This window comes from Haliotis rufescens, unplaced genomic scaffold (genome assembly GCF_023055435.1).
Source record: "Haliotis rufescens isolate VD_foot unplaced genomic scaffold, xgHalRufe1.0.p SCAF_39, whole genome shotgun sequence".
NCBI lineage: Eukaryota > Metazoa > Mollusca > Gastropoda > Lepetellida > Haliotidae > Haliotis > Haliotis rufescens.
In genome coordinates, this window is record NW_025964101.1 from 3,336,146 (window position 1) to 3,353,450 (window position 17,305).

At 41.9% G+C, this 17,305-nt stretch overlaps 1 protein-coding gene across 2 annotated transcripts in view; it reads left to right on the plus strand.

Annotated features, from left to right (window-relative positions):
- Positions 1 to 16,692, plus strand: part of LOC124149191 (WD repeat-containing protein 11-like) — a 42,383-nt gene extending 25,691 nt beyond the window's left edge. The window contains exons 21-30 of one of the 2 annotated variants that reach the window (XM_048381430.1): positions 559 to 727; positions 1,574 to 1,639; positions 2,975 to 3,059; positions 4,157 to 4,354; positions 7,117 to 7,283; positions 8,455 to 8,549; positions 9,106 to 9,218; positions 10,577 to 10,657; positions 12,245 to 12,389; positions 12,941 to 16,692. In XM_048381430.1, the coding sequence (XP_048237387.1) occupies positions 559 to 727; positions 1,574 to 1,639; positions 2,975 to 3,059; positions 4,157 to 4,354; positions 7,117 to 7,283; positions 8,455 to 8,549; positions 9,106 to 9,218; positions 10,577 to 10,657; positions 12,245 to 12,389; positions 12,941 to 13,083 (1,262 nt within the window). In that variant the 3' untranslated portion in view covers positions 13,084 to 16,692. The remainder of the gene's footprint in view (positions 1 to 558; positions 728 to 1,573; positions 1,640 to 2,974; positions 3,060 to 4,156; positions 4,355 to 7,116; positions 7,284 to 8,454; positions 8,550 to 9,105; positions 9,219 to 10,576; positions 10,658 to 12,244; positions 12,390 to 12,940) is intronic. The other variant, XM_046520620.2, reaches the window with a different exon arrangement.
- The last annotated feature ends 613 nt before the right edge of the window (positions 16,693 to 17,305 follow it).

Genomic DNA, 17,305 nt, shown 5'->3' on the forward strand with positions numbered 1-17,305 from the left:
CTGAAGACCTAGGTTCAATTGCCGACATGGGTACAATGTGTGAAGCCCATTTCTGGTGTCCCCGACTGTGATATTGCTAAAAGCGTCATAAAACAATAATCACTCACTCACTCAAATACATATAACATTATTTCATGCCCCCTCTCCCACCTCCACCCCACCCCCCTATAGTAAATTACCTGTATCTAAAAATATTCAAATTTATAACTAATCTATTTAACAAAATAAAAATGTCAATTTTTTTATTATGAGATGATTTCCAAGTTAAAATTGATACGTACTGAACTAAATTGTGAAATCAGTAAATAATCACACAAGATCGATGAATAATTAGCAAAGTATATTGAACTCACAATTTAAAGTCTACAATCTAACAGACCGTCAGCGCAGCAGTAACTGGCCCTGTGTCCGTCCACTCATTGATGTCCAGAATGTTTCACTGTCGACTGTCTTGCAACAGGCTTGTCACTGTTCATGAATCCAGAACAGTGTTGGAAGCTGGCAGGAATTTAGTGTTTAGTGCTTTTTTTAACGAGTGTGTTACCGTGTGTGATGCAGAGCCAGTGTTCAGCCCCCACTTGTTGCCGCCGAAGTCGTCGCAGCTGATGAAGTGTCTGCTGCAGCACCAGCCTTGGACAGAGGAGTTTAATCTCAGTCTCGAGGGTATGAGGGAGGACGACTTGGACGTCCAGAGGATTGTCAATACACAGATCCAGCTCATAGACGGGTGAGTAGACTGTCAGCCCCCTCATACAACTCATAGACAGGTGAGTAGACTGTCAGCTCCCTCTTACAGCTCATAGACGGGTGAGTAGACTGTCAGCTCCCTCATACAGCTCATAGATGGGTGAGTAGACTGTCAGCTCATAGACAGGCAAGTAGACTGTCAGCTCCCTCATACAGTTCATAGACGGGTGAGTAGACTGTCATCTCCCTTATACAGCTCATAGACAGGTGAGTAGACTGTCAGCTCCCTTATACAGTTCATAGACAGGTGAGTAGACTGTCAGCTCCCTCATACAGCTCATAGACAGGTGAGTAGACTGTCAACTCCCTTATACAGCTCATAGACAGGTGAGTAGACTGTCAGCTCCCTTATACAGCTCAAAGACAGGTGAGTAGACTGTCAGCTCCCTCATACAGCTCATAGACGGGTGAGTAGACTGTCAGCTCCCTCATACATCTCATAGACAGGTGAGTAGACTGTCAGCTCCCTCATACAACTCATAGACAGGTGAGTAGACTGTCAGCTCCCTTATACAACTCATAGACAGGTGAGTAGACTGTCAGACGTATCAACCACGGTTGTTTCTGATCCACACACTTTGAACAGGCTGCCATAATATAGGTGTAATAGATGTTGAGATTATAGGTGTAGATGCACTACTTACCGTGTAGGAATACAATGTTTGAGTAAACTGCCCATGTATCCTAGAGTGAACCCGTTTTTATGTTTATCAAATGTTGATACAAGTTTATTCTGTTGGTTTAACACATAGATAACACTCTCCATTATATGATAAACATATGATGAGTGTTTCTGCTCTGTACGTCTGTGCTCCTGTTGTTGCAGTGATCTGTTGGCCTATCTGCCTTACTGCCAGTTCGGGACAGCCCAGCGATGCCTTCTCACAGCAAGGTAACCTCCCTCCAATCAAATCTTTGAAATGTCACCTTCTGTTAAACTGTATTTCTCATAGGGTACAGGTGTCAATGAAATTATATTCATGCTGATTGCTAGTTTATGTCATTCGTCGATTATTTTCATTGCTTATGAAGCGGTCCATTGCAATGTGACATCATGACATGTTGCAACAATTCAAGATGATGCAAGCTGTTCTTCATCAGGGGTGTCACGATAAATCAAAATATTGATATATTGCTATTGGTAAGCACTTAAAGTCAATAAATCAATTGTTAAAACAATTTCCGATTAATAGTATTGATTTCAGTTAGGAATATCAATAGTTTTGATTGTATTTATCATATCAATAAAATACATGCAATGCTGTTCAAATTTGTTTTTCTTTTGATCATGAGTGGTAGTAATTTACACATGGTAATGTGGAAGTTTCTTTTTCTTAAATTATTAGGGTAAAGAAAAAACAAACCTGTCATATCTCAAACATTACTTATTTGTTGTTATGGTTATCACATTCAAAGGAAACTCAGTTCCAGGGTTTGATTCAACTCTAAAATGCATCTAAAATGATACACTGAAAACTATTGATATTCATTGCAATAGTTGCTTGCAATATCAATAGTTATCGCAGTAGTTTCTTTCAATATCAATAGTTATCGCAATAGTGATTTCCAGACCAATAGTCACCCCTATTGTTCATGATGTCACAACTGCCTCCTAGGTCTAGTGGTCGAGCGTCCGCCCGGAGAGCGGAAGGTCGGGGGTTCGATCCCCGACCGCGTCAAACCAAAAGACGATAAAAGATGGTACTTGTTGTTACCCTGTCTGACGCTCGGCATTAAGGGGCTAAAACAAGGACTGGTCTGCTCGGAGTCAGTATACTGTGTCTGAGTGGGGTATTCATGTTAAACTGCGGCATGGTATCTCAGTGAGCTAGCACTATAAATCGGCATCAGTCCGGACTAGTACAAGCAGCCACACACACACGTGCATGCACGTCGCTATATAAGTGCGATAAACTTGGACGCGACGTTAAACCCCATTTCACCTCACCTCACCTCATGATGTCACAACTGCCTCTGTGGTCAAGAGGACAGAGCATGTGCCTGGAGAGTAGGTCGTTGGTTTGATCCTCAGACCTTATCACACCAAAAGAAGCTAAAAGATGGCACTTGTTGTTTCCCTGCCTGGTGCTCGGCATTAAGGGGAAAAACAAGGACTGGTTGGCTCAGAGTCAGTACACTGTGAGACCTTGTACAGTCAAGAGGAGCATCAGATGTGTAGTTGACTGTTCCTGCCTCCACTCTAGGAGTGTTTGTGTTGTGTTGACAGATTGTTCGGTGATGAATCTGAAATCCACTTCTGGACCGTGGCCCTCCACTATCTCCGCTCAACGAAGGCCCAGCCAGTCAGCAAGGTAATGTGGGCTGTAGGGCGGGGACAGGGAACTCGGGCACAGAGGGCGGGGGGATCCTGACTAGGACCCCCGGTCTACACACAACTGTAGTGTCTTGGAACAAATGTGCACACCTAAAAAATATGCTATTTATTAATGATTAGGGATGAGTGAGAATGGTTTTACGCCTCTTTTAGCAATATTCCAGCACCAGAAATTGTCTTCACACATTGTACCCATGTCGGGAATCGAACCCGGGTCTTCGACGAGCGAACGCTTTAACCACTAGGCTACCCGACCGCCCCTTATGATTTGGATGTGTAGAAAGTAGTCGACCAGTGTAATTAGGAAAGCCTATGTTCATGGCTGCAGTAAAACAGATCCCAATCGGACATTTTCTACCCAACCCTTGAGACCTACTGTGTGTACCTGTGTTGGGTTGGGTACCCAGGTTGTAAATTTGGACTAATTTGCTGCAGGAGGAAAAGTAGGAACTTGTTTTTTGTTTGTTTATACACATCACTAAAAATTAACAGACTACTCTCTATCTACCTAGAGATGCTAAGTGTTTTTGGGATTAAGATGTTTACCTTATTCGACATAATAAGCGCCAGGGCTCTCTCAAAATTAGAAAGAGGAGGCTCTTATTAGAATATTATTTTGGTGTAATACAACAGAGTTGAAAGATCGTAAATTTTGTGGTTTATGCTGACAGTCTGAAATGTTTATATGCAATAGATATATTTTTTTCAGAATTAAATTTCCCATAATTAAGGATGCATATAACACACGTATTATACACGAATAAATTAGTCTTGTGTACATTGATCAATCGGAAGGGGTGCTAATTGGGGATTGTTCACTAGCTGATATATTAGGAAATATCGCCGTGGAGCGCTTATTAGAACGGGGCGCTTCTTACGTCGAATACGGTAATGCTGGATTGGTTGCTGTCTCAGCATTTTGAAATCCAAATTTTTAGTATGTTTAACATATTCTGGTTGCCCTCTTGAAAAATTATGCCTCCTGTGCCAAGAATATTCAGCTTTTCTGAAGATTTACTACAGCTTTAGATCTTCTGGTATGTCAGTAATATTTTTTGCTTTTGATTTTCACAGTCCCCAAGCCGTGTGACCTCGCAGGCAGACATGACAGATCTGTTTGTGCCGCAGACCCCGGGGTACAAGGAGGCGAGCGACCTCGTGTTGCTGGAGAACCCAGAGGAGACGGAAAGACAGCGCATCCTCACCAACCTCTACCGCGACCAGCCGCTGGAGCGATGCTACGATGCCATGGTCGACAACAGGAACTTTAAGGTGGGAGCTACACTTCCTGATTTGCTGTTTGTTATGCTTGGTAATAAAGGGAATTCATGGTTGGCATCTGGCCCTGTAGGATAGATGGAAGAATTTGCATAATCATTATGTTACATAACGTCAGCTACATCTTGAAGGTGTAAATTCCCTCCCTATGCTTGTCATTAGAGGCGACTAACTGGATAGGGTGGTCAGGCTTGGTGACTTGGTTGAAAGCTTGTGAATCACTGGATTGTCTGGTCAAGACTTTATTATTTTACAGCTGGAATATTTCTGAGAGTGGCATTAAGGGCTCAGTACATTGACCGTTCTGAACCATGTCTGGAAACAACAGCCAATAACCCCCAAGCTTACTCGGCTCTGCTTGCCTTATTCTGTGAGGGAAGTTTCTGCTCTAGTGGCCACACTGTGGGCGTAGTCTTATAACGTGACCAGACTTTTGTTTGTAAACAAATGCACTTATTCTGTGAGGGAAGTTTCTGCTCTAGTGGCCACACTGTGGGCATAGTCTTATAACATGACCAGACTTTTGTTTGTAAACAAATGCACTTATTCTGTGAGGGAAGTTTCTGCTCTAGTGGCCACACTGTGGGCGTAGTCTTATAACGTGACCAGACTTTTGTTTGTAAACAAATGCACTTATTCTGTGAGGGAAGTTTCTGCTCTAGTGGCCACACTGTGGGCGTAGTCTTATAACGTGACCAGACTTTTGTTTGTAAACAAATGCACTTATTCTGTGAGGGAAGTTTCTGCTCTAGTGGCCACACTGTGGGCGTAGTCTTATAACGTGACCAGACTTTTGTTTGTAAACAAATGCACTTATTCTGTGAGGGAAGTTTCTGCTCTAGTGGCCACACTGTGGGCGTAGTCTTATAACGTGACCAGACTTTTGTTTGTAAACAAATGCACTTATTCTGTGAGGGAAGTTTCTGCTCTAGTGGCCACACTGTGGGCGTAGTCTTATAACGTGACCAGACTTTTGTTTGTAAACAAATGCACTTATTCTGTGAGGGAAGTTTCTGCTCTAGTGGCCACACTGTGGGCGTAGTCTTATAATGTGACCAGACTTTTGTTTGTAAACAAATGCACTTATTCTGAAATGAGAACATGCAGGCCTTATGCAAGCCTTTCAAAGCGCTTTCATATTGTTTTGCATAATTATATAGAGATCCTTCTGTCCAAGGTACTTTAAGGATGTTAATTTATGGTAATTTGAAGGTCGTTTGCGACATTAGATTGACATACCTTCACCTGAACTATGATATACTCCCGTTCTTCAGTCTTGATGATGTGGTAGAATAGGTCTTCAGCAACCCATGCTTGCCGTAAAAGGTGACTATGCTTGTCGTAAAAGGCGACTTACAGGATTGGGTGGTCAGGCTGACTTGGTTGATGCATGTCATCGATACCAATTGCGTGGATCGATGCTCATGATATTAATCACTGGATTGTCTGGTCCAGACTCGATTATTTACAGACCGCCGTCATATAGCTGGAATATTGCTGAGTGCGGTGTTAAACAACAAACCAACCAGCCAACTTGACGATGTGGGATGTGCGAGGGGTACAGTGTCAGTACCGAGGGCCCTTGGACCTTTACTGTAGTTCCCCCAGCAGTCACAAGAGGTTGTTCTTCGTTAACAGCTTTTATTCCCTCTTTGTGTTGCTGGTCCAACCCACTCTATTTGTCACTTAGCTGAGAGACTTCGGACGCAAGGTGTCCGTCTCGGTCTACATTCTGGTGCATGAGATCAGTTTCTAGTTCGAAAGATAGTGACATCAAAAGAGATCAGGTGCACACCAGACTGCCTAACTTGAGGTCTGTTTCTACATCACAACTACCAACATCATGACTTACCATTAGTCGATAACCTTTCCCCCTTGAAAAAGACTATTCCACCCCTATAGTTGTTCTTACCCCAATCCCTTATTTGGCCCTCTGTTGGGTGGATTCCGAGATTTCCAAGAATTTGGACCTCACTTCCAGAACCATCTATGTCTGATGTCGGAAGGTACCTGCTAGAAATGTCCTATTTCTGACACTACTGATGCTATTTCCAAAGCTTGTTCCTCCCAGCCTGATATGTGATATTCCCATTGGTCAAAGTCTCACTCATACACTTACCTACTTTCATGTCCCCAAGCATTTATCACTGAACACTGTAATGAAATTATCAAACCTTGGTATAGATCATAACATTTACCTCCTAATTACGTGAATTATTAAAACAACTTCATACTAATTATCTAAACAAATATTATGATTCCATGCCTATGATAGTACTGCAACTGCATCAGTGAGGTGCAAGACAATATACACTTTACACATCAAGGAGACTGTATTGCTTCAATGACAGAACGTGAAGCATATATACGCAAATGGAAGTAGTTTTTCATGTTTTAAGATATTTTTTAAGATATATTATGAAAATATTGTTTAACTACATGTGTAGACCCGTCAAAATGAAAGAAATGAAAAACACGTAAAGATTGTGTAAGATGTGACGATGTGACAGAGGTACGAGGTTGGCCGCAAGGAACCCTGGGTAGGAGAGTGATTGGCTTCATACGCCCGAGGCATATTTATATTGTAATCTCGGTCTTGATAAACACTGGCTTCTAATATAATCAAGCTGGCAAGTAGTATTTTGTAACTTATCCATAGAAAAACACAAAAGCTTTCTCTTCAATTTGCCTTAAAACATGACTGAAGGCAGCTTCCATGGAACTACAACAAGACAGATACAATTCGTGTATTGCAGAAGTACCAGCTAGACCGTGTGTCCCTCCATGACAGCAAGCGGTCCACGTACGATCACACTCAGAAGTGTGCCGAGAACTACATGCTGCTGGGCCAGACAGACCGGGCCGTGCAGCTGCTGCTGGAGACAGAGGCCGACAACGACAACTACTACGTCGACAGTCTCAGGTGGGTGAAAGACTACTACATCGACAGTCTGAGGTTGGTGGTCAGTCTCGGGTGGACAGTGTCAGGTGGGTGGACAGTGTCAGGTGGGTGGACAGTGTCAGGTGGGTGGACAGTGTCAGGTGGGTGGAGAGTGTCAGGTGGGTGGACAGTGTCAGGTGGGTGGACAGTGTCAGGTGGGTGGACAGTGTCAGGCTGGTGGACAGTGTCAGGTGGGTGGACAGTGTCAGGCTGGTGGACCAGGTGGGTGGACAGTGTCAGGTGGGTGGACAGTGTCAGGTGGGTGGACAGTGTCAGGTGGATGGACAGTGTCAGCTTGGTGGACAGTGTCAGGCTGGTGGACAGTGTCAGGTGGGTGGACAGTGTCAGGCTTGTGGACATTGTCAGGTGGGTGGACAGTGTCAGGTGGGTGGACAGAGTCAGGTGGGTGGACAGTGTCAGGCTTGTGGACAGTGTCAGGTGAGTGGACAGTGTCAGGTGGGTGGACAGTGTCAGGCTTGTGGACAGTGTCAGGTGGGTGGACAGAGTCAGGTGGGTGGACAGTGTCAGGTGGGTGGACAGTGTCAGTTGGGTGGACAGTGTCAGGTGGGTGGACCAGGTGGGTGGACAGTGTCAGGTGGGTGGACAGTGTCAGGTGGGTGGACAGTGTCAGGCTGGTGGACAGTGTCAGGTGGGTGGACAGAGTCAGGTGGGTGGACAGTGTCAGTTGGGTGGACAGTGTCAGGTGGGTGGACAGTGTCAGGTGGGTGGACAGAGTCAGGTGGGTGGACAGTGTCAGGTGGGTGGACAGTGTCAGGTGGGTGGACAGAGTCAGGTGGGTGGACAGTGTCAGGTGGGTGGATAATGCCAGGTGGGTGGACAGTGTCAGGCTGGTGGACCAGGTGGATGGACAGTGTCAGGTGGGTGGACAGTGTCAGGTGGGTGGACCAGGTGGGTGGACCAGGTGGGTGGACAGTGTCAGGTAACTGGTGGGTGATATTGAGATACTGACCCCTTAGATAGTCTTAGTCAGGATAAGAAATCTGGGCCATCAAATTCGACAGTTTGTAATAATTGACTAGGAAGTTATGGTGGAACAACATTGACAGTTCATTGACAGTGAGATGGAAGCAAGTAGCTTGCTGTCTGCAATAAGCCTGATGTTATGTCTAACAGTCGACCTGTTGTTCTGCAGGGCCTGCCTTGTAGCCAGCATCAGGTCCTCAGGGGCCTCACAGAGCACCATCAAACTCGTGGCCACAAACCTCATCGCCAACGGTAAACTGTCAGGTATGTATTGGGACATGTTGTGTAGGCCGCCACAAATCCATGTGCAGAGTCGCCTCCCTTAGGCGTGCCAGTAACCTACTTCCCTCCATAGATCCTACATGTAATATTAGAGATTATTATACAAGCATGTGTGTCATACTGATTTAATGAAACGAGTGTCAGAATTCTTGTGTTTCCCCAGCAAGAACAAGGGTAATAAATGAATTCTTACGCAATTCGAAAGGCCTAGGACAATGTCGTCCGGATGATGTAAATGATACACTGGTGAGTGAGTATTGTTTTATGCTGCATTTAGCTGTATTCCAGCAATATCACGACAGGGGACTCCAGAAATGGGCTTCACACATAGTACCCATGTAGGGAATCGAACCCGGGTCTTCGGCGTGACGAGCGAACTCTAGGCCACCCCAGCCAATACACTGGTGAAGTGAAGTGATATTAACACTGGCGCACATAAAATTTTTATGAACACAGTTATTTCTAACCCCAGTGGTAATACATGTGAGCTAATGCATGTGACGTGTCTGGGTGTGACAGTCGGTGTTGTGTGTTGCAGAAGGGGTGCAGCTGCTTTGTCTGATCGACAAGGGGCTGGACGCATGTCGGTACCTGCAGACGTACGGCAACTGGGACAAGGCTGTCTGGCTGGCCAAGGTCAGGACTCCATGTGTATGTCGTGTGTCAGTTTATCAGCATGCGCATGACAAGGGTCTGTCTGTCTGTCTGCAAGCATGCTGGATAAATTAGAACTTGTCCTATATCAATACATTGTTTACAATCCAATACAATAATAATGATAATGACTTCTTTTATCCTTTCTAACGATGTTTGGGTAACAATTTCTTTTATCCTTTGTAACAATGTTTGGGTAACAACTTCTTTTATCCTTTCTGACAATGTTTGGGTAACAACTTCTTTTATCCTTTTAACGATGTTTGGGTAACAACTTCTTTTATCCTTTCTAACAATGTTTGGGTAACAACTTCTTTTATCCTTTCTAACAATGTTTGGGTAACAACTTCTTTTATCCTTTCTAACAATGTTTGGGTAACAACTTTTATCCTTTCTAACAATGTTTGGGTAACAACTTTTATCCTTTCTAACAATGTTTGGGTAACAACTTCTTTTATTCTTTGTTACAATGTTTGGGTAACAACTTCTTTCATTATTTATTATGACGTTTTAGAGCTACTCCTGTCCCTTCATCAGGTGAATACTAAGTAAGCGCTTGGAGTTACTATATATACATGCTGATATGTTAGACAAGGTAGGATTGATGTACAAAGATAACAATATACTGACGAAGCCAATGAGATTAAAGGAAGATAAACCAATTAAGTCCACGGAAGGTGTGGTGACTGGCTGGGTGTTAGAACAAGGAGCTGGCCATGGTAACACTGACACCAAGAAAATCAAGGTGTCCATTTGTGGTTGATGATAGTACAGTGGAATACACGCTGGGTGGGTAGATGCCTTGGTCTTTGTTTTAATAGCTGGCTTCTTTCTTTGGATTTCTAGAGTATCTTGAAGTTTCTCTTTATCCAGTGACTGATGTGAGGTAGTCGTGAAATTGCAAAGAATAAAAGAAGTTGTTATCAATCAGTGTTATGTTCTTCCAACTTCTAAATGCCTATCAAAGACTTGTCCTATTTCATACGACTAGCTCCAAACAACAAACTAAACAAAATCATCTATCGCTGACTTCTAGGATAAAGGTGTACATTTTTTCTTACTCATCTATCGCTGGTAAATCGAGGTGCAATCTCACCACGGGGGACACCAGAAATGGGCTTCACACGTTGTACCCATGTCGGGAATCGAACCCGGTCTTTGGCGTTCCAAGCAAACTCTTTAACCACTAGGCTACCCGACCGCCCCGCAACCATGAGACACTTGCATTATATGATTGATGAAGGTGCTACTAATCGCATGCTGGTTTTCATCACTCTGCCCTCTAATCACTGACTAATCACTGACTAATCACTCAAAGATCCCCCATTGCAGAGTGGTTACCTGGTGTGTTTCAGGCTACCCTAGACAACAATGAGTGCAGCGAGGTGATGAAGCGGTGGGCGGACCATCTGTGCGGAACACAAGTCAACCAGAAGGTAACATCATGGATATATAGGATCATGTGTACAATTCATAGGCGGATCCACAGGGGGGGTCCAAGGGGTCCAGACCCCCCTTTTGAAAACCAAATGTAGTATGTTGTAGGCAGTAAAATTGTCTGAGAGAGGATTTTGATATTTTGGACCCTTCTCATTTAAAAATACTGGATCGGCCCTTGCAGTTTAAGGAAAATTTGACAAAGAAAACTTTTGAAAGTGAGATAGGGATTATACCAGATTTTTGTCCTGATTTCTGTGTCCCCAAATAGTCATAATTATGTATTGACCTCAATGGGGTTTGGGTTTGAAGAGGTCCGATCAGCCTGTGTTTGTATGGAGAAACTAAATAGATCAAGAGGTCAGAATCAGCCTGTGTTTGTATGGAGAAACTAAATAGATCAAGAGGTGAGATCAGCCTGTGTTTGTATGGAGAAACTAAATGGATCAAGAGGTCTGATCAGCCTGTTTTTGTATGGAGAAACTAAATGGATCAAGAGGTCGATCAGCCTGTGTTTGTATGGAGAAACTAAATATATCAAGAGGTCAGAATCAGCCTGTGTTTGTATGGAGAAACTAAATGGATCAAGAGGTCAGATCAGCCTGTGTTTGTATGGAGAAACTAAATAGATCAAGAGGTCTGATCAGCCTGTGTTTGTCTGGAGAAATTAAATGGATCAAGAGGTCAGATCAGCCTGTGTTTGTATGGAGAAACTAAATATATCAAGAGGTCCGATCAGCCTGTGTTTGTATGGAGAAACTAAATATATCAAGAGGTCCGATCAGCCTGTGTTTGTATGGAGAAACTAAATAGATCAAGAGGTCCAATCAGCCTGTGTTTGTATGGAGAAACTAAATATATCAAGAGGTCCAATCAGCCTGTGTTTGTCTGGAGAAACTAAATAGATCAAGAGGTCCGATCAGCCTGTGTTTGTATCGAGAAACTAAATAGATCAAGAGGTCTGATCAGCCTGTGTTTGTATGGAGAAACTCAATAGATCAAGAGGTCAGACTCAGCCTGTGTTTGTATGGAGAAACTAAATAGATCAAGAGGTCAGAATCAGTGACTCAGTTGACATAGTACCCCGACAGTGGGGATCGTTTCTCATAATATCAATCACGTGTTTGTGTGGTCCAGACTTTATTATCTACAGGCTGCTGTCATATAGCTGGAATATTTCAGAGTGCTGCATAAAAATATCAGCAATATTCCTGCAGTCAGTAAATAATTGAGTCAGGACCAGAAAATCCAGTGATTGATCTCAAGAGCTTGATCCACACAATTAGGTTACAATGACATGCTATCAACCAAGTCATAAAGCCTATTTTCACCTTGTTAAAACAGCCAGCATGGGTTGCTGGGAACGTATATTCTGACCTGGAATCCCCACTGGTGCACTCTATATTATCGCAGGCTAATCCTAACTGATGTGTCATAAAAGTTGAACAAAGAACAAGAAACATTTTGCATATGACATGTTTAATAGGTTAGTAAGCCTGCACCATCACAATGTATTATAAATTACCAACTGTGATAATATAGCGTACCCTTCGATGTGTCTAGCATGTGTTGCCTATGTGATGCAGAGCAAGGCCCTGCTGGTGCTATTGTCTCTGGGCCAGTTCTTCAAGGTGGTGGAGATGCTGTACGGGATGAGATGCTTTGACAGAGCCACCTGCTTCATCGAGGCCTGTCTGGATTTTGGGGTCATCGAGAAGACATCAGAAACTGGTCAGTTATTTCCTTTTTTTCACATCTTGCACCATGTAACCATGGTAACAGTTTCTTAAATTTAGGCTGCTTGAGGATCAGTTTTTACTCTACAAAATAAAATGTATTTGCAGGATGTAATTTTACTGTTTCACATAATTTTGTGTTACATAAGTTTGTATTTGTATTGAAGATGCATAAGGGCTTCATAATTAGTTTTAATTCCTCTGTAGCCATAGTTTGTTTCACAAGCATGTGTCAGAGACTTGGGATCTGCCTCCTTAGTGCATTTAAGGAGTTTTTCTTGCATGAAAGGGATTACCCTCTACCACTGTGCTAAGGTCTAATTTGCCATGCAGAGTTGCATCCCTTAACCATGCCAGGATCTGTTTGTGATAAAACCCAGATTTTCCCCAATTGGTCTGTTGGGACGGTACACATGTTTGGGGTTTTGGGTCAAATCTTCACACTGTATTGAATCAGAACAATCTGGTTTTATTAAGATTTCTCTTAGTATAAAAGTTCTTGATATAGCAGGAGTAATCTGCAGTGATCTGAACTTGTAACTTCAGCATCACTGATGGAAGCAGTCTTTCTGGAACATGCAAGATATCTCAGCAACCTTGGACTGAGGAAGGCTGCAGAGCACTACTGCCACCTGGCGGGAAACAAGGGCCAGCAACTCTTGAAGGAAGTTGAAATACTATTTGCCTAACACATTATCTTTGTAAAATTGTGAAATGTAATATATTATGAACCACAAATGCATTTGAAGATTAGGATGGGTAATTATGTGTGAAAGTGTTCCGCAGGTGTAATGAAAGGTTATGGGTGAGGCTCTTTATGTAACAGTTGGAGATAAATAGAAGGCTTGTTAAATACAATGTTTATTCCTAATACGGGATATTTACCATCACAAACACACAAAAGTGATAACCTCTTTATCATAATTATAATGTCATTCTTCGATTCTGTGCTTGAAAAAACTCTGCCCATCTCTCACAAACATTACCTAAACGTTGCAAGTTTGCCTGGAATATGCGCATTAATATATATTATGTGAGAAGGCAAGTGATGTGTAAGTTGGACAGTGACAACAGTCAATATAGTTCTAACTGAAACCTGTTTCTTGTACTGTGGCGTAGCTACATATAGGCAAAACAACAATTGCCTACACAAATTGTTTCCTCTTTCAATCTATCGCTATGTTTTCTACAGTAACTGCCCTTTATCAAAGGGATTCTACTCTGACCCTAGTCTATGACATGTCACTTTGTTTAGAGTCTGTCTGTCCTGTCAAAACATTACGAAGCGACAAAACGAAAATTGTTTCTCAATTTATATCTCCCAAGTTGCCCAAACTTGTTAAATGCCTATTCACAGCTACATCACAGTTAACGATAGACACTGATTTTCAGAATATTAGACAATTCTTTTGATAATGAAAGCAATTAAAGCCAGTAGTTTCTCCACATCCCCCATGGTTAATTCTGACTCGATCGCCGAATGACAAGAGCGACACCATGTTTGTTTGTAAAAACTATAATTAGTCCCTACTTGACCTTTGATATTTGCATCTCTATCCGCAGATGGATATCATTATTATCCTGCCAAGAAACCTACCCATTATATGATAGTGATATTTATACAAATCAAATTGTTTATGAAGGAAGGAAAAACAGTGGCATTTAAACTCCATTCAGAAAAGATGATCACTGTCGCTTCCTGAGTCTCAGGACAAGTTTGTATCAACTTAAAGTGTCGATATGAACACACTGAATACTGTCATCTTCTGTATTTGCACGCTGTATGATTACAATGGATGGGTTACTTTTGTCTACACAAGTATTAGGATCTTTTGTCTTTGCAATGTTGCCCTTCTTTCAATCGTAATTTCACGACTGAGATTTTGTAGAGGCGCTCCTGGGCACAAGTCATAATTATGGAACATACCTCATTAATATATGGTTTACCAAACATTTTTTTAAGCAGCAGCCCTTTCATGTTTGTCCCATCAACAATGACAAACACGTCTTTATTGGTATCTTGGTAGGGTTTTCTTGTCAACAAATACATGTGATGGTATGCAAGGAATGTATTTTGAAGGTGTCATTATGATACTCAGTGTCAGTGAGCAAGCTGGTTGTGTCAGCTCAGTAGGAATTGTGTCTAGTCCTTTGATTCATAGAGCAGATGTATTAGCTGTGTACTGAACAGTGGTACTATGAGACTACACTTCACTGCCAGCTGTGAGAGGAAGTGCAGATGAATGCTAGAATCAAGGTAAAATCAGTGCACTCAGGTAGCTCAGTGGATGGAGTGTCCTGGTCCGATTCTCCACATGGGTACAATGTGTGAAGCTGATATCCCCTGCCATGGAATTGCTGGAATATTGCTAAAAGTGGCGTACATACTTTCTCTATGTTCATGGCATCATCCGCACAGCAAGGCAGAGTGTATGCTGAATATACCAGCTTATTTGGCTCTTGTAAATGTATGTGTCTCCATGAACTGCTCACTGATCATGTCTACTACTTTGGATATGGACACAACAAATGGATTACTTTGCCAACAACAGTATGAAATATACTGAACAGCAAAAGAAACATCACTTCATGAAAATAATTCAATTGAATTATCAATGCCTTTTTTTTTAGGTATCTTGTTTTTGACGTTAGTCTGTATCCAAATTTAATCTTACTGGCCATAAAGTGACCCAAATATGGATATAATCGGTCGCCATAACGCTTTTAATGCCCACGTGAGAATCATCTACAGATTAGAGCAACGATACCAGGTCACCCACAGCATGCAGTCATCCTAAAGCCTGGTTTCTCTGATTCTTTGTAAGTCTAGGCATGGCGCTAGTATTAATACAAGAATGTTGGATCCATGTATTGGGGTGCCGTTAATCAGAAAAGGCTCAAGGAAACCCAAGTAATTTCTTTTTTTTTTATGGAAAGCATTCAGACATTGTACCATGGTCATATAAGCATCTCCTAGTTATCACTCTTTGGCCAATAACATTACATTTGGATACAGACTAACGTAAAAAAACAAGATACCTAAAATAAAATGCCTTGATATTCAATGGAAAACTTTCCTAGGCGATGTTTCTTTTGCAGTCCAGTATATGTATCTCTGTATCCCCATCATAACTATTTTTTAAATGAAATAATTGTCCGATGAAAATGTTTCCTTGGGAATGAAGTATCCATTTCCTCTCCATACCATATTTGCCATAATAAGCACCCTGTCCACATAGAACATTAAAAAAAGGTGATTAAAGTGAAGGAGTGAACATATACTACTGCACTCTAGATAGGGATATTTTTTATCTTTCCACATGAGAATCATTGTGTATAATGGAAAGTGTCTATCGGAGTATCCCTATCAAAACCTGAGTAGTAAAGCCACATAGAACCTATGTCTTCATTTTCCTGATGACTGAAGGTGTCAATAACACAGACATGTGGTCAATGTAGGTCTCTGTATGGACGGTGCTTAATACAGCAAATAGGTAATAACATTAGTGTTACAATAATCCACTCTTCTGGTAGAGGGAATGAACTTCGGTCTTTCATCATGTTCATCTAAGTGTGATAAATATTTAGTGTATATACAATGACTAGAAGTTCTACTACATTCAGTGATATGGATTCATCCGTCAACTTGTACAGTACAGGCAAAGTGGTCTCAGCATGGTGCTTGTATAAAATGTCCTACTGGTATTGTAGTTTAGTTTTGTCTGAAAAATCAAGAGAAACTTTCTTTTTTTATACCAGAAATTCAAATAATTATGATTCATAAAAATAATGATTCTTTCCATAGTGAGTGAGTTGGGTTTAATGCTGCTATTAACAGTATGCCAGTTATATCGCGTCGTGTCAGCTTCATGTGGGAGGAAAGCCCGAAGTGATGCAGGTCTCAGACATTTACCACTTCAGTGAAACTCACGACCATGGGTATGGTGCTGACAAACCTAGAAACATATGAACCTAGATTCAAACCCACAATCACAGGTTTCTGGCGTGCCCAAGGGCCAACTATGGACAGCGAATTGTGCACCTTAGACAACTGGGCCACCCGTGTCCCCGATTCTTTCCATAAGCATATGAGTTTCAAGTATCTTTGGAATGTACAGAAACCTTCAGATTTGTAAAGATGTTCCAGTGTGTAAGGGCTACAAGTTCTGTTGTCTGTATTTGTTTAAGTGTGCTTTTAACCAGCATTATAATGCATTCCTAGTTATTTATACGTGTATATTCTATCTGCTTGTTCATTGCATATGTACGCCATTGAAGAATAAATCTTCATATGTTGATATGATGCCCCTCCTGAGTTTATCTATCAGAGCTTGCCTCATAGGAACCGTGACAAGATTGGATCTATTTACTTTTGATGTGGATTTCACTAGACAAATGACACTAGTTGGTGTATATGTGGGATATTTATCTTTTCAAACAGTTGTTTAAGAAACAGTAAATAATTGAGAATCTGACAGTGGAAAATATTAAATGTCAAGCCTACTTATCTGGCGTCTATGAGAGGCATTTAGAAGTGAAAGTAGTAAGAAAGGTGGAGATATGGATGAACGTCATCACTACCAACTGTAATCCATATATCTTATCATTACTTATCTAGTTTAGGATAAAATTTAAAACTGCTCAAATGCACTGACCATAACAGGTCTAGTTTGAAGGCTTTTGCTACAGGTCTTCAATGTATTTTGAAGTCTGTGATGGGAGATTGTTCCATTACAGTGAGCCGGCATGTAGGAATGACTTGTCACCATACTTCTGATATGTGACTTTGATACTGTCAGCATGTGGTCATCTTCAGACTGGAGTGAGCATGTAGGCTTGGAAGGTACCGGTACTATCAGTTCCTATGAGTATACAAGAGCCAAACTATGTGATTGCATTCTTTGTTGGATA